At 42.2% G+C, this 24,666-nt stretch overlaps 1 protein-coding gene across 4 annotated transcripts in view; it reads right to left on the bottom strand.

Moving 5' to 3' along the window:
- Positions 1 to 24,666, bottom strand: part of LOC134355592 (protein unc-13 homolog A-like) — a 1,022,883-nt gene that overhangs the window by 253,673 nt on the left and 744,544 nt on the right. For all 4 annotated transcript variants that reach the window (XM_063065696.1, XM_063065695.1, XM_063065693.1 and 1 more), the window contains one exon: positions 14,846 to 14,996. In XM_063065696.1, the coding sequence (XP_062921766.1) occupies positions 14,846 to 14,996 (151 nt within the window). The remainder of the gene's footprint in view (positions 1 to 14,845; positions 14,997 to 24,666) is intronic.

Here is a 24,666-nt window from a genome sequence, read left to right as displayed (position 1 = left end):
GTTACAAGGAGAAATTGGATAGCTAGGGACTGTTTTACCAGAGTGAAGGAAGCTGAAAGATGTATAAAATTATGAGAAGCACTGATAGGGTAGGTGGTCAGAGTGTTAGTCTTGGTAGAGAAATATACTATAAGGCATAGGTTTAAGTGAGAAGGAGGAGGTTTAAAAGGACCTGAGGAGTAAACATTTCACACAGAGAGTAGGTGGTATATGGAACAAGCTGCCAGACATGGTGGTGGAGACAGGAACAGTAACAACAGTTAACAGCTATCTGTACAGATACTTAAATGCACAGTGCATAGGAAGATATGGAATTAATGCAAACAAGTGGGATTAGAATAATTAGGAATGATGGTAAGCACTAATAAAGGGACTGCTTCTATGTTCTACATTACATTTTTGACTCTATTTTTCATTGTGATGCCAGGGCTGTTTGTACTAGCATATGCATGAGTTTGAATCATCTGCCTCTAGCATTGCTGTGGCTCCGAGTTGGTGGTTGCTGATTCTGCCCCTTTGTTGCACCAATGTGAGACAGTGTGAACTTTTCAAGCTTCTCGGGTCTTAGAGAGAAAGTTTGTTCACTGAGCCCAGGCCAGAGGGAACTTACAGCAGTCTTTTGCCAGATGGATGGAAGACATTTGCTGTCAGGAGGAAATGGAGCTACTTTTTAGAAAATACTTACTATCAATGTTTTAATTTTATTTTAGCAAAACAAAGAAGAATTTTAGTATTTTAAATGTTACAAATATTACAGCATTTTTTTTATTTTCAAATTTTCAATCAGGTCTTAAGGCTAAATCTTTTTTAGTCAGCGAGACTGATGCTTTGACAGCTGTTGGGCCTGGGGAGGATTCCTCACCAGCTGTGAGAGCTGTGGTTGGAGTGCAGTGGGCTGTTTGCACTCAGACAACCCTCACGTAGAAGACTACACTGCAAGTCAGAAGCAGCAGCCAAATGCTTTCACTGCAACAGAAATTCAGCCTCAGAATGACAAAAAAAAAAGTACTTTAAAGGTGAATGAAACCTAATAGATCCATAAAGTTGAAAAGCATAGAGCAGGCCTTTAAACCCACCTTTTAGTTCATCAGATATAATCCTATTTACCCATATTAGGCCATATCCTCCATGCCCTTACCTATTTAAGTGACTGTTTAAATGCCTTTATAACTTGCCTTTAAATCTCATTTCATCATCTCCACTAACTGTTCAGTTGAAATATCAACTACGCCTGGTGTAATAAAAACTTACTTGTCAGATTCCCTCTAAAACTCCTTCCTTCCCTAATACGTGAAAAATTGTCTTACAATCTGTATCTGTCATAACTTTATTTACTTCTATCAGGTCACCACTCAGCCTTCACCAGGTAAAACAAACCATTCTCTCCCCAGAACTGAAGTCCTCCAATCCAGGCAACAGCGGTGAATCTCCTCTGCACTCTCTCTAGTGCAACAATACTCCAACTGTGGCCTAATGATTGTATTGTAAAGTTGCATTACTATGTACTAACTTGTATATTCTATGTCCCAGCCGATGGAGACAAGCATGTCATATGCGTTCTTCACTATGTTGCTATTTCCAGGCAACAATGGATTTTAAATCCCAAGTTCTCCCTGTTCATCAACATTCCTTAGTGCCATATTATTTACTGTAGATATCATATCCCTATTTGACGTCCTCACATTTGTCAAAAGTAAATTCCATCTGCCAACTCTCTGCCAAATTTTCTATCTGATATGCCTGAGCATGTCAACTCATGCAAAGAAATGGGTTGTGCTGGAAAGCGAAGAAATTGCTGCATCTTTGGCAGTGATCCTCACTGAATGCAGGAGTAATACCAGATGATTGGAGGGTGGCAAATGTTACTCATTTGTTCACGAAGGGAGTAGGGAGCAAGGATTTGGCAAAAATAGGCGGCAGCAAGGTAAGCAGCTAAGTTCAGTCCTTTTTCCTTATTTAACTCTTGAGAGAATAGGGGGTATGTCTTCAGGGTCAGTGTTCTGCTCTGGGCATCAGATGTGGGTTATCCAGGAGACTACCAGCCTCCCCGATGGCCACATCTGCACCAGGTGCATCGTGTTGCAGCTGCTTAGAGACTGAGTTAGGGAAATGGAATTGCAGCTCGATGACCCTCAGCTTGAGAGGGAAAGTGAAGAGGTGATGGACGGGAGCTACAGGAAGAACTTCATATAGTGAAGAGCATCCCTATGGCTGTCCCCCTCAAAACTAAGTACTGCATTTTGAGTACTGTTAGAGGGGACAACCTACCTGGGGGGAAGCAACAGTGGCCGTGCCTCTGGACCTGAGTCTGGCCTGTGGCTCAGAGAAGTAGGGAACTGAAGAGGATGGCAGCAGTAATAGGGGGACCTGAAAGTTAGGGGGACAAATAGGCAATTCTGTGGATGCTAAAAAGAAACTCTGATGGTAGTTTGTCTCCAAGGTGCCAGAGGATGCTCCCATAATACCCTGAAAAGGGAGGATGAGCAGCCAGAAGTTGTGGTACATATTGGTACGAAGGATATAGGCAGAAAAAGGAAGGAAGTCCTGAAACAAAATACAGTTAGTTAGGAAGGAAGCTGAGAAGTGGGACCTCAAGGGTAGTAATCTTGGGATTGCTGCCTGTGTCACGCGACAGTGAGGATAGGAATAGAGTGAGGTGGAGGATAAATGCATGGCTGAAGAATTGGAGCAGGGTGCAGGGATTCAGATTTCTGAATCATTAGAACCTCTTCTGAGGCAGGTGTGACCTGTGCAAAAGGGACAGGTTGCACTTGAATCTGAAGGGGACAAATATTCTTCTGGGCAGGTTTATTAGAGCTGTTGTGAGTGCCTTAAACTAATATGGCAGGGGGGTGGGAACCAGTATGATAGAGCAGAGGATGAGCCAGAGGGTTTACAAGGAGATAGATGATGGATATAACATGAACGTAAGGAAGAACAAGCTAATGAACGGGTACAAATGCAGACAGAGCAAAGAGTTAAATTGTACCACAGATGCAAAACTCAAAAGATGAAGAATGCAGGATGGAAGGTGCTGTATTTAAATGTGTGTAGCCTTCAGAATAAGGTGGAAGAACTTGTGGCGCAATTAGAGATTGGTCGGTATGACGCTATGGGCATCACTGAGTCGTGGCTGAAAGAGGGTCATAGCTTGGAACTTAACATCAAAGGATATACTTTGTTTCAAAGGTGGTGGTGTGTCTCTGTTTGTAGAGGTGGAATTTCATCCTTAGAAAGAGGAGACATAGGGTTAGAGGAATCTTTGTGGGTAGAGTTAAGAAACTACAAGGATGAAAAAACCATTATGGGAATCATATATAGGCCTCCAAGTAGTAGCCTAGATGTGGGGTTGAGATTGCAAGGGGAGCTCCAAAAGGCACGTAATAAGGGTAATCTTGCAATTGTAATGGGGGACTTCAATATGGAAGTGGATTGGGAAAATTATGTTGGTGCTGGATCACAAGAGAGGGAATTTGATGAATCCTTATGAGATGGCTTTTAGGGAAGCTTGCGCTTGAGCCTACTGGGAGAAAGGCTATCTTAGATTAGGTGTAATAAACCAGATCTTATTTGGGAGCTTAGGAACTCTTAGGAGACAGTGATCATAATATGATTGAATGGTACTGCAGTTTGAGAAGGAAGAGCATAAATCTCATGTATCAGTATCACAAAAAAATAAAGGGAATTACAGAGGAAGGAGAGAGGAGCTTGCCTAGGTGGATTCAAGTGGGATACTAGCAGGGATGGTGGCAGAGCAGAGGTGGTTGATGCTTCTGGGAATAGTTCACAAGGCGCAGGATAGATATGTTCCACAGAAGAAGTTGTTCTCAAATGGCAGTGGGAGGCAACTGTGGCTGACAAGGGAAGTTAAAGACTGTGTAACTGCCAAGAAAATGGCATTTAAGGGAGCAAAAGTGAGTGGGAAGTTGGATGATTGGGAAGTTTTTAAAATCCAATAAAAGGCAACTAAAAAAGCTACAAGAAGGGAAAAGATGAAACATGAGGGCAAACTAGCCGAGAACCACCAGTACCGGTCGGTCACACAGCGGCCCGCAGCCGTGCAGCAGACCCTGGAGGGGCCCAATGCAACACAGCTGAACCAGGGGCAAGTGACGGTGACAGCCAGCGACCTCCCCGCTATGGATTACCAGCAGCTGCGCAGTGAACAAACGAGCAGTCCTGTGCTGGCTCAGGTAAGTGAATGGCTGAGTGTGAAACGACAGCCGAAGTGGGCAGAGGTCTCCACCCTGGCTCAAGAGACCTATACTCTCAGTGGGGAATGCCGGAGGACCTCGACAGGATGCTGTTCAGGTGGTGGCAGGTGTCTGATGGTGACAGAAATATCTTGCAGCTGGGGGTCCCCCGGAGGCTCCACACCATGGTGCTGCAGTCGGTGCACAGGCTGGTGGGGGCTGGCCATCTTGGAGCTGCAAAGACATTGGGCAGGCTGCATGAAAACTTCTACTGGCCTGGGTACAGTCAGAACGTGGAGCGGTTCATGCACTGCTGCAATACTTGCACATCGCAGAAGGGGCCAGGCCGCCAGTCTAGGGCACAAATACAGCAGTACATGGTGGTACCCCAGTATGGGTTTACTACCCCTCCCAGAAGAAGCCACTGGAAGGAGCCGGGAGAAGTGCTTGACCGCATCTCCGACGTGGCATATAAGGTGTGGTTGCCTGAGCGGCGGAAGGTAGTCGTGCCGCACCGGGACTAGCTGGCATCATAAGACCGTAAGATATAGAAGCAGAAGTAGGCTATTTGGCCCATCGAGTCTGACCCACCATTCAATCGTGGGCTGATCCAATTTTTCCAGTCATCCCCACTCCCCTGCATTCACCCCATACCCTTTGATGCCCTGGCTAATCAAGAACCTATCTATCTCTACCTTAAGTACACCCAATGACTTGGCCTCCACAGCTGCTTGTGGCAACAAATTCCACAGATTTACCACCCTCTAACAAAAGTAATTTCTCTGCATCTCCATTCAAAATCCTGAAGTTGTTCCCTCTTGTCCTGGATTCCCCTACCATGGGAAATAACTTTGACTTATCTAATCTGTTCAGGCCTTATAACATTCAAAATGTTTCTATGAGATCCCCCCTCATTCTCCTGAACTCAAGGGAATACAGCCCAAGAGCTGCCAAATGTTCCTCATATAGTAACTTGGCGCTTGGCCACCCTTAACCCAGCGAGGCTGAAGGAAGGGAGTGACACTCTGGGTGCTCTGTCTCTTGTCTCACACAAACAGGGCCTCCTCTGGAAGGGGCACCAGAACTCCCCAGCAGCCCTGCTGGCAGTGTAGACCCCCACCAGGACCTTTGGGCCCTGTGTCTCAGAGAGGATGCGTTGTCATTGGAGAGAGTCCAGAGGAGGTTCACGAGGATGATTCCAGGAATGAAGGGGCTAACATATAAGAAGCATTGGGCAGCTTTGGGCCCACACTCGCTGGAATTTAGAAGAATGTGAGAGGGATCTCATTGAAACCTACCGAATGTTGAGAGGACTAGATAGGGTGGATGTGGAGAGAATGTTTCCTATGGTGGGGTATCCAGAACTAGAGGGTACAGCCTCAAAATTGAGGGGTGACCTTTTAGAACAGAGGCAAGGAGGAATTTTTTTGGCCTGAGATTAGTGAATCTGTGGAATGCTCTGCCACAGACTATGATGGAGGCCAAGTTCATGGTTATATTTAAAGGTGAAGTTGATAGTTTTCTGTTTCATCAGGGCATCAAAGGATATGGTGAAAAGGCAGATATATGGGGTTAAGTGGGATCCGGAATCATCAATGACGGAATGGCAGAGCAGACTTGATGGGCTGAATGGCCTAATTCTACTCCTATGTGTTTTGGACTTATGATCTTATAACCAAGGAAATTATGGACCAGTGAGTCCTACTTAACTGGTGGGCAAATTATTCTGTCTTAGAGACAGAACTGATGAGCATTTGGAAAAAGATAGGGATAGTAAGCAGGTCTTTTTGAGGGGCAGGTCATGCCTCATGTGCCTGATAGCATTTTTGATGATACGATAAAGCATATTAATGAAGGTAGAGCAGTGGATGGAGTGAATGTACATTTTAGTAAGGCGTTTGATAAGGTTCACTAAGGGAGACTCATTCAAAAAGTTAGCAACATGGAATCCAGGGAACTATACATGTGTGGATACAGAATTGGCTTGCTGATAGAAGGAAGAAGGTGGTAGTAGATGGAACATATTAAGCCTGGAGGTCAGTGACCACTGGTGTTCCATAGGGACCTATTTTGGGACACAAGAGATTTTGAAGATGCCAGAGATCCAATGTAATGCACACAAAATGCTGAAGGGTCTCGGGCTAAAATACTCACACTTTATTCCTTTCTATAGAGGCTGCCTGACCTGCTGAGCTCCTCCAACAACCTGTGTCAGTTATGGGACCCGGGCTGCTTGTGATTTTTTTAATATAAATGTCTTGGTTTTGGTCTTGGTTTGGTCAATAAGTTTGCAGATGGTATGAAGGATGGTGGAACTCTGGATAGCATGGTGGGTTGTTGTTGGTTGCAATGGGCCATGGTCAGGATGCAGAGGATGGAGCTCAACTGAGAAAAATGTGAAGTAATTCATTTTGGAAGGTCAATTATGAAGGCAGAATGCAGGCTTAATGGCAGAAATCTTGACAGTGTGAAGGAACAGAGGGATCTTGGTGCCCACATGCATAGTTGCTGCAGAAGTTGATAGGGTTCTTAAAAGGGTGCATGGTGCAAAACTCTGGTTGGACTACACTTACAAAGTAGAATGCAGTGTTCAGTTCCAGTTGCCTAATTATGGGAAGGATGCAGAAGTATTAGAGAGAGTGCTGAGGAAATTTACTAGATTTCTGTTTGGACTTGAGGGCATGTGTTGGAAATTTGTTGAAATTCTTTGAAGAAGTAACAAGCAGGATAGACAAAAGAAAATTGGTTGATGTTGTGTACTTGGATTTTCAGAAGGCCTTTCACAAGGTGCCACACAAGCTATGAGCCCATGGTTTTACAGGTAAGATTCTAGCATGGATAAAGCAGTGTCTAATTGCCAGGAGGGAAAGAGTGGGAATAAATGGAGCCTTTTCTGGTTAGCTGCCAGTGACTAGTGGTGTTCCACAGATGTCTGTATTGGGACCGATTCTTTTTATGTTATATGTCAATGATTTGGATGATGCAGTTGATGGCTTTGTTGCAAAGTTTGCAGATGATATGAAGATAGGTAGCGGGGAAGGTAGTTTTGAGGAAGTAGAAAGGCTACAGAAGGCCTTAGATAGATTAGGAGAATGGGCAAAGAAATGGCAGATGGAATACAGTGTCCGGAAATGTATCAGGAATACAGTGTATGGTCATGCACATTGGGAGAACAAATGAAAGGGTTGACTATTTTCTAACTGGAGAGAACATACGAAAAAACTGAGATGCAAAGTAACTTGGGAGTTCTTGTGCAGGACTACCTAAAGACTAATTTGCAGGTTGAGTCTGTGGTAAGGAAGGTAAATGCATCCATTTCAAGAGGACTAGAATATAAAAGCAAGGATGTAATATTGAAACTTTATAAAGCACTAGTGAGGCGTCATTTGGAGAATTATGAGCAGGCTTGGGTCCCTTATCTCAGAAAGGATGTGCTGAAACTGGAAAGGGTTCAAAGGAAGTTCACAAAAATGATTCCAGGATAAATGGCTTGTCATATGAAGACTGTCTGATGGCTGTGGGCCTGTATTCACTAGAACTCAGAAGAATAAGGGGTGACCTCATTGAAGCATATTAAATGGTGAAAGACCTTAATAGACTGAATGTGGAGAGGATGTTTCCTATGGTGGAACCAGAGGACACAGCGTCAAAATAGAGGGGTGTCCTTTTAGAGTGGAGGAGGAATTTCTTTAGCCAGAGAGTGCTGAATCTGTAGAATCCTTTGCTGCAGGCAGCTGTAGACTCCAAGTCTTCATATATACTGTATTTAGAATCAGAATTAGAATTAGAATTTACTTAAATCTTACATACATCCCACAACGTGAGGGAGTCAAAATCTTTGCGATATGATTCCGTTGCAATGTACAGCCATGTGAATTTAAAACTCTAATGGTTTGTAGAAGGAAGCTGTCCCATTGCCTGTTGGTCCTGGCTTTAATGTTGCAGTAGCATTTGCCAGACAGAAGCAGCTGAAACAGTTTATGCTTGGGTGACTAGTGTCCTCAATTATCTTTCAGGCCTTCTTTCTGCACCCGCTGCTATAAATGTCCACAACGGAGGAAAGTTCACATCCACAGATGCGCTGGGCTGTCCATACCACTCTCTGCAGTGCCCAGTGATCAAGGTTGATGCAGTTCCTGTACCAGGCGGTGATACAGCCAGTCAGTTTGCTCTCAATGGTGCCCCTGTAGAAGGTCTTGAGGATTTGGGGGTCAATGCCAAACTTCTTCAGTCTGATGAGGTGGAAGAGACGCTGTTGTGCTTTTTTTTGCCACTCAGCTGGTGTGTACAGTCCAGGTAAGATCATCAGTGATGTGTATGCTGAGGAACTTGAAACTACTCACCCTCTCAACTGCTGACCCATTGACATTGATCCTGTCTCTGTTCCTCCTGTAATCCACGATCAGCTCTTTTGTTTTTTTGATAATAGAAGGAGAGGCTGTGTCAGGGTGTTAACCTCTCCTCTGTAGGCTGTCTCATTACTGCTAGAAATAAGGCCGATCAAAGTAGTGTCATCTGTGAATTTGATCAGCAGATTGGACCTGTGTGTGGCAGTACAGTCATGGGTGTAAAGGGAGTAGAGGATGGGATTCAGGACACATCCTCTACTGGGGGGCACCAGTGTTGAGGGTCAGAGGGAAGAGGTGAGGGAGCCCATCCTTATCACCTGTCGGTAATCTGATAGGAAGTCTAGGATCCAGCTGCACAAGGTGGGAGGCAGGCTGAGGTCTCTGAGCTTCCTGTCAAGTTTGGAGGGAATTGTGGTGTTGAATACTGAACTGTAGTCCAGGAATAGTATACTAATGTATGCATCCCTCTTCTCCAGGTGAGTGAGGACAGTGTGCAGTGCTGTTGGTAGGTGAATTGTAGGGAGTCCAGTGTGGGTGGTAGCATGTTGCAGATATAGTCTTTAACCGGCTTCTCAAAGCACTTGCTTATAATTGAGGTGATTGCGATAGGGCACCAATCGTTCAGGCATGCTACCTTGGTTTTCTTAGGTACAGGGACAATGATGGACAATTCAAAACAGGAGGGCACTACACTCTAGGAGAAATAGAGATTAAAAATGTCTGTAAACACACCAGCCAGCTGTCCAGCACACTTTGAGGGCACACCCTGGGATGCCATCTGGCCCCGCTGCCTTGTGGCCGTTGACACACTGGAATGTTCTATGTACCTCAACCTTGGAGATGACCAAGGCGGCTCTCTTTGGGGTTCAGTCCTATCAACCTCGAACTGAGCATAAAAAAACATTCAGCTTGTCTGGGAGTGAGGCGGCAACATTGGCTGTATTGCTGCATTTCCTCTTGAAGTCCACGATGGTGTGCAGTCCTTGCTAAATGCTGTGTGTGTCATTGTCGCAGAGTTGTGACTGGGCTTTGTTCTTGTGATGCCATTTTGCCACTTTGATGGCTCTATGTAAATCATGGTGGCATCTCTTGAGCTCTTGCTAATCTATGGAAGTGAAGGCTTTATCCCTTGCACTGAAAGCAACAGTACTGAACTATTCATCCATGGCTTCTGGTTTGGTTAGACCCAGACAGATTTTTGGGGAACAATGTCTTCATTGCACTTTGAAATGAAGATTGTGACCACCTCCATGTATTTGGAAATGTCTTCAGCTTGAAATACCTCCCAGGTGACGTTATCAAAGCAATCTTGTAACATTGAGCCTGATTGGTTGGACAAGCAATGGATAATTTTCACTGTGGCTGCTTTGTGCTACAATTTCTGCCTGTAGGCAGGTAGGAGGAAAATGGAGGAATATCACTTTCCAAACAGAGGGCGGAGAAGTGCTTTGTAGGCATTGCGGAAGGGAGAGTAAAAGTGGTTGAGTATATTTCCTCCCGTGTGCTCACCTCAATGTGTTGGTAGAACTTTGTGTAAGCTCTGGCCAGCGACGCTTGGTTAAAATCTCCAGCGATGACAGTCTTCTTCACTACCTCATCAAAAACCTTAACAAATTACTAAGGCAGAGTGTCCCTGCAGATAAAGCCATCCTGAGTATCTCCAATCAGCTGGTGCCTTTGAAAATGTACATAATTCTTTATACTAAACCATAGTTACCTGGCTTATCTCTGCTGCACTTCTTAAATAAAGGGATCTAGTATATTTTGCAGTTAAAATCCTGGCTGGTTCTCAAAACTCTTTCTGTTTGTGTTGAACTGGGCTCCTGTAAATACAATATAGTTTCACTGGTAGGAGTAAAAAAATCTGATTGACGAGGTAAAGATATTTTGCAGGACCTTGAAGACTATTGAGATGTGTGAAAGAAGGTAAACTTCCAGAATGCAAGTAATGTAAAGCTAAGGCAGTTTGGAAAATCAAGTAGGCATGGTACAAAAAGCAACTTTCAATTCAATCTTTGCTGAACTATTAATGGAAGGTATTATCAAGAGAGAATCAATTCGCTGATGTCTCGCCAGGCACATATAAACCTTGGACATCAAAAATTTATAAAGAACCTTGTCTACACTGATCCCATTTACCTGCATTAGAACTGTAGCTAATTGTGCCTTGGCAATTCAAGTGCTCATCCAGATGGTTCCTAACTAATGCAAGCGTACATGCCCCCATCACCTTCTGAGCAGTACATTCCAAACTGGGAAAACAAATTATCTTTCAGTTCCACCTCTAAACCTCATATACCTCACCTTAAACCAATGTCCTATGGCCTTAAGATACATCTGCCATGAGGAAAAGTTTCTTACTATCTGTTCCAACAATGCCTCTGAAATCTATGCATACCTCTGTCAGATTTCACCTAAACCTCCTCTATTTGCAGCAGAATCTAGATCAGCTGGAAAAATGGCCTAAAAATGGCAGATGAAATTTAATGCAGACAAGAGTGAGGTGTTATAGTGTGGGAGGACAAACCAGGGTAGGATTTACACAATGAGCAGTAGGGCACTGAGAAGAGGATTAGAACAGAGGGATTTGGGAATACAGATCCATAATCCCCTAAAAGTGGCATCACTGGTGGTTAGAGTCATAAAGAGAATTTATAAATCAAAATACAGTATTGAGGCAAAGAACATGCTAAGGAACTCAACAGGTCAGACAGCTTCTATGGAAATGAATAAATTGGCAATGTTTCAGGGTGAGACCTTTCTCCGTGTTATTGAGTACCGGAGCTGAGACGTTATGTTGAAGTTGTATAATATGTTGGTAAGGTCTAATTTAGAGTATTACGTCCAGTTCTGGTCAGTTACCTACAGGAAAGGTATCATTAAGTTTGAAAGAGTGGAGAGAAAACAAGGATGTTGCCAGGACTTGAGGGTCAATGTTACAGGGAAGGGTTGAAAAGGTTGGGACTTCATCCCCTAGAGCTTAGGAGAATGAGGGGAGGTTTGATAGAGGTACAGTACATGAAATTATGAGAGGCATAAATAAGGTAAATGCAAGCAGGCTTTTTTTCCACAGAGGTTGGGTGAGACTAGAACCAGAGGTCATCAGTTAAGGGTGAAAGATAAAATGTTCAAGGGGAACAAGTGGGGAAATCTATTCACTCAGAGGGTGATGAGAGTCTGGAAAGAGGTGCCAGTGGAAGTGATGGATGTGGGTATGATTTCCAAACTTAAGAGGAATCAGATAAACATAGAACATAAAACTTAGAACACAGAACATAGAATAGTACAGCGTGGTACAGGCCCTTCGGCCCACATTGTTGTGCCGATCCTCAAACCCTGCCTCCCATATAAGCCCCCATCTTAAATTCCTCCATATACCTGTCTAGTAGTCTCTTAAATTTCACTAGTGTATCTGCCTCCACCACTGACTCAGGCAGTGCATTCCATGCACCAACCACTCTCTGAGTAATATCCCCCTTGAACTTTCCACCCCTTACCTTGAAGCAATGTCCCCTTGTATTGAGCAGTGGTGCCCTGGGGAAGAGGTGCTAGCTATCCACTCTATCTATTCCTCTTAATATCTTGTATACCTCTGTCATGTCTCCTCTCATCTGCCTTCTCTCCAAAGAGTAAAGCCCTAGCTCCCTTAATCTCTGATCATAATCCATACTTTCTAAACCAGGCAGCATTCTGGTAAATCTCCTCTGTACCCCTTCCAATGCTTCCACATCCTTCCTATAGTGAGGCGACCAGAACTGGACACAGTACTCCAAGTGTGGCCTCACCAGAGTTTTATAGAGCTGCATCATTACCTCGCGACTCTTAAACTCTATCCCTCGACTTATGAAAGCTAACACCCCATAAGCTTTCTTAACTACCCTATCTACCTGTGAGGCAACTTTCAGGGATCTGTGGACATGTACCCCCAGATCCTTCTGCTCCTCCACACTACCAAGTATCTTGCCATTTACTTTGTACTCTGCCTTGGAGTTTGTCCTTCCAAAGTGTACCACCTCACACTTCTCTGGATTGAACTCCATCTGCCACTTCTCAGCCCACTTCTGCAACCTAGCGATGTCTCTCTGCAATCTTCGACAATCCTGTACACTATCTACCAGGACATAGATAGAAGAGGTATGGCCTGGGAGCAGGTTGATGGGATTAGCAGAGTAAATGTTCACCACCAATTCGATGGGCTGAAGGGACTTTTTGTGCTATAGATCTCTGACTGAATGAAGTAAACCAGTTTTGTTTGATAGTGAAACTAGCTACATAATTTGTGTTACTTCAAACTTGTGTGCACAAGAATGAAAATTGAAAGCATCACAATTGCTTTCAATTAAATCACGAGAGCTCAAAACCAGTCTCTGAGCTTTAATATGAAATAATAAATATTTCAAATAAGGAAATTAAACATGTATGAAAGTAACTAATCCACATCTCTGTACATTTCTCACACAAGAATACAGTACCTACCTTTAGATTGAGATGACAATCTTAAATTTATTTATCTGATTTGCATAGGGCTCCATGTAAATCTCTCAAGAGGCTAAATGGCCTTTTCCTGCTCTGATGCTACTTTTAAATTAAAAATGTAGTGTGTCAAGTGCCACAACTCAAGGCTTTAATGTTGTACAACTCTAAAACTGAACTCAGACATTAAATATTAAATATGGCAGATCAGCAAGACCTGAAGAGCCAGCGCAGGCAATTAACGGCATAAAAAGCAGTTCCTATGAATTCAGTAAATTATAAACATTTAAAAATAGACTAAAGACTTAGCCACATTCATGGTACTAGTTTATAGCCAGCAGTCATTTTCTGCGCCCAATGACATCGAAGTGATTGCAATCATACTATCAAACTCTGAATGAAGGATCAGCAGAAGCTGGAGTAGATATTGATTTTATTTGAGACCTATCTAAACAATTTCCAGAAAGACAATTCTCACCCAAGACAGAGAGCAGCTGAGTGGTGCAGCAGTTGGACTTGTTGACATACAGCTCGAAGGACTGGGTTCAGTCCTATCCTTTGGTGCTGTCTGCTTAGAGTTTGAATGGTTTTCTTGCGAGGTTTGGGTCTGGGTTTCCCTTGGGTGCTCCATTTTTTTCACTTAGCCCATGATGTGCTTGCTAGTAGATTTGATTACTAATATAGATTTCTCCCAGTAAAGGAGACTAGTAAGCGATTCAAAGAGGGAGGGGGAAAGTTGATGGGCATGTGAGGGAAAATAGACAAATGGGATTGATACTGTTCCACTAACCAGTTTAGACTCAATGGGCCAAATGTCCTCTTCCTATGTCATAAGGAAAAATGAAAAAGCTCGTGTGCTACAAAAATGTATATAATGTAGTGTATAGTGGTGTTCCATGGGGATCTGTAGTGGAACATTTATGGTTTGTGTAGTATTATAAATGGATGAAAACGTGGATGGGTGGGTTAGTAAGTTTGCAGATGATACAAAGATTTGGGGTGTTGTGGGTGCTGCAGAAAAATGCCAAAGGATTTAGCAGGATATAGATCAATTGCAGATATGGGTAAAGAAACAACACAATGTGCTCTGAAATTAGCCTCACAAGTTGGGAGGCTGGTAAAGATGGCATATAGCATGTTTGACATTATTAGTAGAGGCACTGAGTTCCAGATTTAGGAAGTCATGTTACAGCTTTATAAAATTCTATTTAGGCTGCATCTGGAGTATTTTGTTCAGTTCTGGGTGCCTCATTATAGGAAGCATGTGGAAGCTTTGGAGAGGGTACTGAAGAAGTTTACTAAAGGTACTGCCTGGACGAAAGGGCAGGTTCTATAAGGAGTAGTTGAACAAATGGTTTGTTTTACTAGGAGGGGTGGAAGATAAGACCTGGTAGAGGTATACAAGATTATGAGAGGAATAGATAGAGTGGATAGCCAGTATCTGTTTTCTCAGGATCGAAATGCTTAATAGTAGAAGACACACATTTAAGGTGGTAAGTTCAAGGGATAAATTCAAAGGAGATATGTGAAACAGTTTTGTTTTATGAAGAGTGGTGTGTGACTGAAATGTGTTGACGGGTGATGGTGGAGACAAGCAGGGACATTTAAGAAGCTCTCAGATAGGCACATGAGCGTGCAGAGAATAGAAGGATATGGACAGTGCGTAGGCGGAAAGGATTACTTTAGTTTAATTGCAAGTTTAATTAGTTTGACACAACACTGTGGGCCAAAGGGTCAGTTCCTCTGCTAACAGTTCCATGAAAAGAGAAATAAATGGATCACAGTTCAGTTCAGGTTTCGGCACAACATTATAACACATTTTGGACTTACTCCGAAGTTTGAGGCAGCAAATCGATCTGAGGCTGAAACATTTGTTGTAGCTGTGGTATGAGCAAAGAAGGCATTAATATTGGCCAACAAGGTGCTCATTACTGCTGGAACCCCTGGGCACATGTACTTGGATGACAGGCAGGAGAAATGCCTATAAGAAAGAAAACACAAGTTAAAAGGGATTACACATCATATTTTTTTCGTAGACCAAGTTATATCTTGCTTGTCATCTTGAGGTATGTGATTATATTGTAGCACGATAAATCACAAATAAAGCAACACATTTAGGTAGGATGATGAAGGAAGAATAGGCATGCTTGTTTTTGTAGGTCAGGTATAGAAGATAAAAACTGGTCCATTATGTTGCAACTTTACTGATTAGACAGTACCTTGAGTACTGTGTACAGTCCTGATTACCATGCCGTAGGAAACCTGTGACATGGTAAGGAGAAGGGTTGAGGAGACTTATGGGGAGAGATTGGATAGGTTGGCCTTGTTTTCCCTGGAGCAAATGAGAGTGTGGCCAAACACAAGTATATATACTATGAGTGGCATAAATAGGGTAGAAAGTGAATTCTTTTTCCCATAGATATCAAAAGCAAGTGGTGATGGGCCTAAGGTAAGAAAGGGGGAGATTTAAAGGGGATCCTTTATTTTCATTTTAATTTATTTTAAGAACTCCCCATGTTCCCCTCACTACATATCCCAATGTAGATGTTTGGCTTACAGGAATGTTTGTACATTTGGTTCAAATAAGCACAAAACTTTACATATCATTCATGTTGCAATTTCGTTCTTCCAGGTCTCATATCAAGCTGACATGGTCTTCACACATAGCAGTATGAAATTAGACTAGTTGGCCCTCTTAGCTACTCTCCCCTGTCCAGAATTTACCCTACTCCAAATCTTCCAATTTGGCACCTACACTTTGACCGGGTAATTCACCAGCTTCAATTTGCAAGGAAATTTGATCACATCATTTGATCAAATCGGTATTTTTTGTGTGCAGCAATTCCTTGTTTGAACTTTACACGCTATCTTTATCTTGGAAGAGGTTGATCAATCTACATAACATCTAATCAGCTATTTTGTGCATGTCATCAGTTTCATGCTAAAGTGGATAAACAAAATCTTTGCTTACTATGTTTCTGTTTAAAGTCAATTTAATGAGGCTGTGATAGCCATAATTAGTTCCATGATTATTTGGAATCTCTTCAAAGTTCATTTATGACTTCAAAATGAGAGGAAGAACTCACACTTTTCTCTCTAAATCGTTCATCCAAACCAGAACATCTATAGAGCATTATATCATGGAAAAGGTACAAGTTAAGGGCTAACTTGAATCTATCTGGCACCACATTTGGCATAATTTGTGGTCCCACAAATATTATAAAATTTCTGCTGTCGTACACAGGCTAATATTTTATAGATACAGTATATATCTGGTCCTTTTTGGTTGGATAGGATCTGATGTTACTTTGACTGCCAACCATCTGTATCTGAGGCCCACTGCAGTTGAGAGATGGCCACTAGGATCTTAATTTGGCCTGGCCTCATGACTGTCATACTCATTGACTGTCAACAATTAAGATTAGTGCTGAAGTAGTTTGTTCTAATTTGTGTCACTGATTACCCACTGAATTAAAACAACAGCTACTGCAGCTTTGGGACTAACACAATTTTTTTTAAGGTAGTAAGCCAAAAATATCTGATATAGATTTGAAGCTCTCCTATTGACCGGTCTCAGTTATGTCAGTGTAAATACTGAAGCAATTGTGTCAAGGGCACAGGTTAGATACAGCTACAAAAAAAGATCTCTTTCCCATTAGCAGAATGACATAATTCATCACTTCACCAGAGTCTTAGCTGATTTTTGCTTAAATATAACAGATGATTGAGAGAAGGCTCAAATAAATGTAATCACAGACATTTTTGATTGAAGGATGTGTTTAGAATTTTAAGGTCTTTTAATATATTGCTTCTATTATTGAAAGAAAGAATGAGTTTGGGTTTGTACAGCACCTTTTATGTCCTTGGTTGAGGGAGCTAGGGCTTTTCACTGGAGAAAAGGAGGATGAGAGGAGACTTGATAGAGGTGTCCAAAATGATAAGAAACATACATCAAGTGGCTAGACAGATACATTCTCCCAAGGTGGAAATGGCTAATATGAGGGGCGATAATTTAAAGGTAATTGGCCAAAAGTATAGGGGAATGTCAGAGGTAATTTTTTTTTTACACAAAGAATGGTGGATGCATGTAATACTCTGCCAAAGGCAGTGGTGGAAATATATATATTAGGGACATTTAAGAAACTCTTAGGTAGGCACATGAATGATAGAAAGTGGAGGACTATGTAGGAGGGATGGGTTAGATTGATCCTAGAGTAAGTTAAAAGGTCGGTACAACATTGTGAGCCGAAGGGCCTGTACTGTGATGTAATGTTCTATTTATTTAGTGAATCAACATGGAGTAGGCCCTTCCAGCCTTCAAGCCACACTTTCCAGCAACACCACAATTCCAATTTTACCCTAACGTAATTACGGGACAATTTATTTACAATGACTAATTAACCTACCCGGTACGTCTTCCGACTGTGGCAGAAAATCGGAGCACCGAGGGAAAACCCATGCATTCCACGGGGAGGACGTACAGAGACTCCTTACAGAATGGTGGGTTGGAAATGAACTCTGAGCTCCAGTAAGCCCCAAGCTGTAGTGGAGTCGGTACGCTACCATGGTGCCCTGTGTTTTATGTAAGTTCTTAAGTATGTTGCAACAAAGGGATTCAAGTTTCTGGGGCACTGGAACCAGTTCTGGAGGAGGTGGTACAAACAGGACAGTCTGCACCTAGGCTACACTGGAAGCAGTGTCCTAGGGGGAGCGTTTGCTACAGTTGTTCAGGAGGATTTAAACTAATGTGGCAAGGAACAAGTCAGATAGACAGAGAGGTGTAAAATGAGGGTAGACGCAATAAGTAGTAAGGTGAAAAGTGAAAGTGGCAGGCTGGCAAATCCAGGACAAAAATCAAAAAGGGCCACTTTTCAACATAATTGTATAAGGGCTAAGAGTGTAGTAAAAGCAAGCCTGAAGGCTTTGTGTGTCAGTGCAAGGAGCATTCGTAACAAGGTGGATGAATTGAATGTGCAGATAGTTTCAATGAATATGATATAGTTGGGATTACGGAGACATGGCTCCAGGGTGACCAAGGATGGGAGCTCAACATTCAGGGATATTCAATATTCAGGAAGGATAGACATGAAAGAAAAGGAGGTGGGGTGGCATTGCTGGTTAGAGAGGTGATTAACGCAATAGAAAGGAAGGACATTAGCCGGGAGGATGTGAAATCGATATGGGTAGAGCTGCATAACACTAAGGGGCAGAAAACGCTGGTGAGAGTTCAATACAGGCCACCTAACAGTAGTAGTGAGGTTGGCGATGGCATTAAACAGGAAATTAGATATGCGTGCAATAAAGGAACAGCAGTTATAATGGGTGACTTCAATCTACATATAGATTGGGTGAACCAAATTGGTAAGGTTGCTAAGGAAGAGGATTTCTTGGAATATATGTGGGATAGTTTTCTGAACCAAAATGTCAAGAAATCAACTAGGGAGCAGCCGTTCTGGACTGGGTATTGAGCAATGAGGAAGGGTTAGTTAGCAATCTTGTTGTGTGAGGCCCCTTGGGTAAGAGTGACCATAATACGGTGGAATTCTTCATTACGATGGAGAGTAGCATAGTTAATTCAGAAGCAAAGGTTCTGAACTTAAAGAAGGGTAATGTTGAAGGTATGAGACAAGAATTAGCTAAAATAGACTGGCAAATGATACTTAAAGGGTTGACGGTGGATATGCAATGGCAAGAACTTAAAGATCACATGAATGAACAACAACAATTGTTCATCCCAGTTTGGAAAAAGAATAAACCAGGGAAGGTAGTGCACCCGTGGCTGACAAGGGAAATTAGGCATAGTATCAATTCCAAAGAAGAAACATACAAATTAGCCAGAAAAAGCGGCACACCTGAGGACTGGGAGAAATTCAGAGTCCAGCAGAGGAGGACAAAGGGCTTAGTTAGGAAAGGAAAAAAGATTATGAGAGAAAGCTGGCAGGGAACATAAAAACTGACTGTAAAAGCTTTTATAGATATGTGAAAAGAAAAAGATTGGCTAAGACAAATGTAGGTCCCTTACAGTCAGGAACAGGTGAATTGATTATGGGGAATAAGGACATGGCAGACGAATTGAATAACTACTTTGGTTCTGTCTTCACTAAGGAGGATATAAACAATCTTCTGGAAATAGTAGGGGACCGAGGGTCCAGTGAGATGGAGGAACTGAGGGAAATACATGTTAGTAGGGAAGTGGTGTTAGGTAAATTGAAGGGATTAAAGGCAGATAAATCCCCAGGGCTAGATGGTCTGCATCCCAGAGTGCTTAAGGAAGTAGCCCAAGAAATAGTGGATGCATTAGTGATAATTTTTCAAAACTCTTTAGATTCTGGATTAGTTCCTGAGGATTGGAGGGTGGCTAATGTAACACTGCTTTTTAAAAGAGGAGGGAGAGAGAAACCGGGGAATTATAGACCGGTAAGCCTGACATTGGTGATGCGGAAAATGCTAGAGTCAGTTATCAAAGATGTGATAACAGCCCATTTGGAAAGCGGTGAAATCATCAGACAAAGTCAGCATGGATTTGTGAAAGGAAAGTCATGTCTGACGAATCTCATAGAATTTTTGGAGGATGTAACTAGTAGAGTGGATCGGGTAGAACCAGTGGATGTGGTATATTTGGATTTTCAAAAGGCTTTTGACAAGGTCCCACACAGGAGATTAGTGTGCAAACTTAAAGCACACGGTATTGGGGGTATGGTATTGATGTGGATAGAGAATTGGTTGGCAGACAGGAAACAAAGAGTGGGAATAAATGGGACCTTTTCAGAATGGCAGGCAGTGACTAGTGGGGTACTGCAAGGCTCAGTGCTGGGACCCCAGTTGTTTACAATATATATTAATGACTTAGACGAGGGAATTAAATGCAGCATCTCCAAGATTGCGGATGACACGAAGCTGGGTGGCAGTGTTAGCTGTGAGGAGGATGCTAAGAGGATGCAGGGTGACTTGGATAGGTTAGGTGAGTGGGCAAATTCATGGCAGATGCAATTTAATGTGGATAAATGTGAGGTTATCCACTTTGGTGGCAAGAACAGGAAAACAGATTATTATCTGAATGGTGGCCGATTAGGAAACGGGGAGGTGCAACGAGACCTCGGTGTCATTGTACACCAGTCATTGAAAGTGGGCATGCAAGTACAGCAGGCGGTGAAAAAGGCGAATGGTATGCTGGCATTCATAGCAAGAAGATCTGAGGAAAGACATTCTTGCCATAGAGGGAGTAAAAAGAAGGTTCACCAGTTTGATTCCTGGGATGGCAGGACTTTCCAATGGTGAAAGACTGGATCGACTAGGCTTATACTCGCTGGAATTTAGAAGATTGAGGGGGGATCTGATTGAAACGTATAAAATTCTAAAGGGATTGGACAGGCTAGATGCAGGAAGATTGTTCTTGATGTTGGGGAAGTCTAGAACAAGGGGTCACAGTTTGAGGATAAAGGGGAAGCCTTTTAGGACCGAGATGAGGAAAAACTTCTTCACACAGAGAGTGGTGAATCTGTGGAATTCTCTGCCACAGGAAACAGTTGAGGCCAGTTCATTGGCTATACTTAAGAGGGAGTTAGATAAGGCCCTTGTGGCTAAAGGGATCAGGGGATATGGAGAGAAGGCAGGCATAGGGTTCTGAGTTGGATGATCAGCCATGAATGTACTGAATGGTGGTGCAGGCTCGAAGGGCTGAATGGCCTACTCCTGCACCTATTTTCTATGTTTCTATGTTTCTAAATAAATTGAGTTTAGCACAGTTGCTACTGTTCTGTAGGCAAACCACTTTACTGCTGCGTGCACTCCATTGTTGTAAACAGTAAATTACAGCATTGAATATTCAAACTGTAATCCCCACATTTGAGCACACTTACACTGAGTGCTGCCACTAGAAATGAGCATCCATCAAGGACCACCACTATTCAGGCCATGCATGCTCTCTTTTCACTACTATCTTCAGTCCCACACAACCAGGTTCAAGAACAGTTATTACAACCATCAGGTTCATGAACCACAAGGGTAACTGCAATCATCACAACTCTGAACTGATTATACAACCTACAGATCACTTTCAAGGACTCTACAGCTCATGATCTCATCATTATTTATTTTTATTTTTATAGTTGTTCAATTGCAGATTGGCGGCTTGTCAGTCTTTATGTCTTTTTTCCATAAATTCCATTTTATTTCTTTTTTTCCTGTAAATGCCTGTAAAAATAAACTCAAAGTGGTTTATGGTAACATATACATAATTTGATACTAAATTTTACTACTTCAAAATAATAAGTTTTGGACCTGCTTCTTTTCATGCTAAATTTCGATGACTTGGTTGATGGTATTGATGGCAATGTGGCCAAGGTTGCTGGCAATACAGACAGGTGGCTGTGTTGAGGAAGCAGGGAGTCTGCAAAAGGACTTGGACAGATTAGGATAATGGAAAAAAAGTGGAAGATAGACTAAAGGGTCGATAAGTGTATGGTCAGACACTTTGGTAGAAGGAATAAGAGTATAGACTATTTTCTAAATAGGGAGAAAATTCAGAACTCGTAAGTGCAAAGGGTCTTGGGAGTCCTCATGCAGCATTGCAGGGTGAGTTGATAGTATGCAATGTTAATGATCATTTTGAGAGGACTAGCAAGCAAGTAATGCAGAAGCTTTATAAGGCACCGGTCAGACTGTATTTGGAGTATGGTGTGCAGTTTTGGGCCCCTTATCTAAGAAAGGATGCAGGCATTGCATTGCAGAAGGAGGCATTAAACAAATTCCAGAGGAAATTCACAAGAATGATCCAGGGAATGAAAGGGTTAAAATATGAAGAACATTTGTTGGCTCTGGGCTTGTACTCACTGGAATTTGAAGAATTGGGGGTGGGGATCACATTGAAATCTATCTAATATTGAAAGGCCAAATTACCAAATATTAAAAGTGGAAGTTTAGTGGATGTTTCCAATAATGAGGGAGTCTAGGGCCAGAGGCTAGAGCCTCAGAATACAAGAACATCATAGGATGATGAACCTGTTGAATTCATTGCCACAGATGGCTATGGAGGTTGATTCATTTAAGTATATTTAAGGCAGAGATTGATAAGATTCTTGATGAGTTACAGCGTCAAAAATCACAGGAAGAAGGCAGGAGAATGGGGTTGTGAGGGATAATGAATCAGCCATGTTAGAATGGTGGAGCAGACGCAATGGCCGTTTTTCTGCAGGTGGACACAACATGTTTACACACCTTGGGCCATCAGAGACAACGTCCTTGATAATTAAGAAGGCACAGTGGCATAGTAGTTAATGTAATGCTATTACAGCACCGGTGACCTAGGAGTTTGTACATTCTCATACTGTGCTGTACTTGCAAATAAATAATTAATAAATAAATAGAGAAGTGCTCTGAAGCATCAAGCCCTGATGCAGTATGAACATCCAATGTTTTGTTTCAGAAGCAAGTGTACTAGAGTTGGGCTGATGATGGAATACATTATTACTGTAATGTTGCCAGCCATAGTGTCATGCATGAGAGATGAAGTTAAATTACACCATCTGGTTGAAGGCAATAACTAGATGGACATTCTTGGAGACAAAGAATAAACAACTCAATGCAACCCAGAATCAGAGAAATGTATAGCAAAATAAGTCACTGAAAAATATAGCTAGGTTAGATTCTGGTTCATTGGGACACATCAGACCCAGTACATCTTGGCCCAATTAAGTGCTGTCCCCAATTAGCCAAAGTTTTATAGAAATAGTTAAAAGGGTATAAAAAAGACAAACTACTATTGAACTGAGTAACAAATGATATATTTAAATGAAATACAGAACAAATTAGAACACTACCAATACTACTCCAGAACTATAAAATTATGTATTAGTTCCTAATATTAACAAATTCATCCAGATTGACTGTAAATGAACAAAATCAGTGCTGACACAGAGTATAGATAATGGACTGCCTTCATTCAATGCTGTTGACAATTGCATCCTCCAAATCATCATTTTCATTGTAACATGCAAGATGATTGTCAATAGCTTTAAATTCTTCATGGTTTCTAACTTGTTAAAGTAGAGAAGTTATTTCATTTCCACTCGGCCATTTCTGGCTTCTCCACACCTGAATGCTTGAAACCACAGTGAGCAAAACAGTTCTGAACTGTCAAAGCATTTAGCTATCTATATGTTAAGATTGAGATCTGGCGACTGAATAGTCCAGGTTAGTTCATCACTAATATTTTATCCAATGAACACTTCTGAACTGTTTGTAAATCAATTGTTTCTTGGTTCTGTACACCTATACAAAGGTTCCTACCCTCAGTGCAAGCCCGATTTTCTGACTAGAATATGAATATCAATGTAGACATTTTGTTTGAACTATGTTCTTTCTGATTATTAATATGGTGATTTTGCTGACTCAACTGCTGGTGTTTAACTCTAGAAACCAAATTTGATTGAACAAGATGCAATCTCCTCTTCATCAAATGCTTTTATTTATACTGAATTGTCATGGGATATAGACTGCTGACAACTGACTGTTCAACTCTTCCTGTTGATGAATCAAATAAACAATTACATATCTAACATATTTCTGTATCTGAAGTCACATGAAGTCCAGAATAGGTTCGGATAAGGATGGTAGATTTCTTTCACTGAGGAACATTAGTGAAAAGATAGGTTTTCACAAAAAACAAGTGCTCTCATTGTTACAATTGCTGAGACAAGCTTCAATTCTAGATTGATTTAATCACTAGAATCTATGTCTTGGAGCTACCACATTTGGATTCAAACTTGTAGCTCTGGATGCATGATCTAAAACACTGAAATAGCCCATTTCATATAACGATCTTCTTTTGTGTGAAACACCTGCCCTTAGACTCCTTTAAGGTTCTCTTCTCTCACCTTAAACCAATGGCCTCTAATTTTAGACTTACAGATTCTAGGATAAAAAGGTGCTGACCATCCACACTGTCAAGGGCCCTCATAATTTTGTAAACATCAATAAGGTCACCACTCAGCTTCTAATGTTCCAATGAACTTCTCATAACTGCAGCCCTCTATTACTTGTGCACTTACTCAAATGCTGCCATGTCTTTCCTATGGTGTGATGACCAGAATCGTATACAATGCTCCAGGTGCGGCACAGTTGCAACATGACATCACAACTGTTAAACTCAAAGGCTCAGCCTACGAAAACAAGCAAACCATTGTTTCCTTCACTCGCCTCCCCACCTGTATCACAATTTTCAGGAAGCTCTGGGATTCTCTGTGCATCTACACTCGAGTTCCCTGCCTCTACTGTATCTAATTATGTCCTGTTAGGATTTGGCAGCCCAAGCATTTTCCCTCACACTTTTTTAGATTAAACTCCATTGCCACTTTTCCACCCAACTTTCCATCTGATCTATATCCTTCAGCATCCTTTCATAATTGGTGCAGAAGGACCCCTGCTACGTGCTCATAGGGCAGTGATTTGAACATGGGTCAAAGGACAACTGTGTATGTCAGGCTAGCAAGCACTGTTGTTGAGGGCCAGTGAGGACAAGGACTGGGTCAGTTAGTCTAACCCACCCCCAGGTCAGTAGGTACCAGGATCAGATGCCGTGTAATAAGGGGGCATGAGAGCCAATGACCCCTGTATGCGAGTTGGCAGGACCAGAGTACGGGGCCTGAAGTTTG

Source organism: Mobula hypostoma, chromosome 13 (genome assembly GCF_963921235.1).
Source record: "Mobula hypostoma chromosome 13, sMobHyp1.1, whole genome shotgun sequence".
Taxonomy (NCBI): domain Eukaryota; kingdom Metazoa; phylum Chordata; class Chondrichthyes; order Myliobatiformes; family Myliobatidae; genus Mobula; species Mobula hypostoma.
This window is presented reverse-complemented; position numbering and strand designations above follow the sequence as displayed.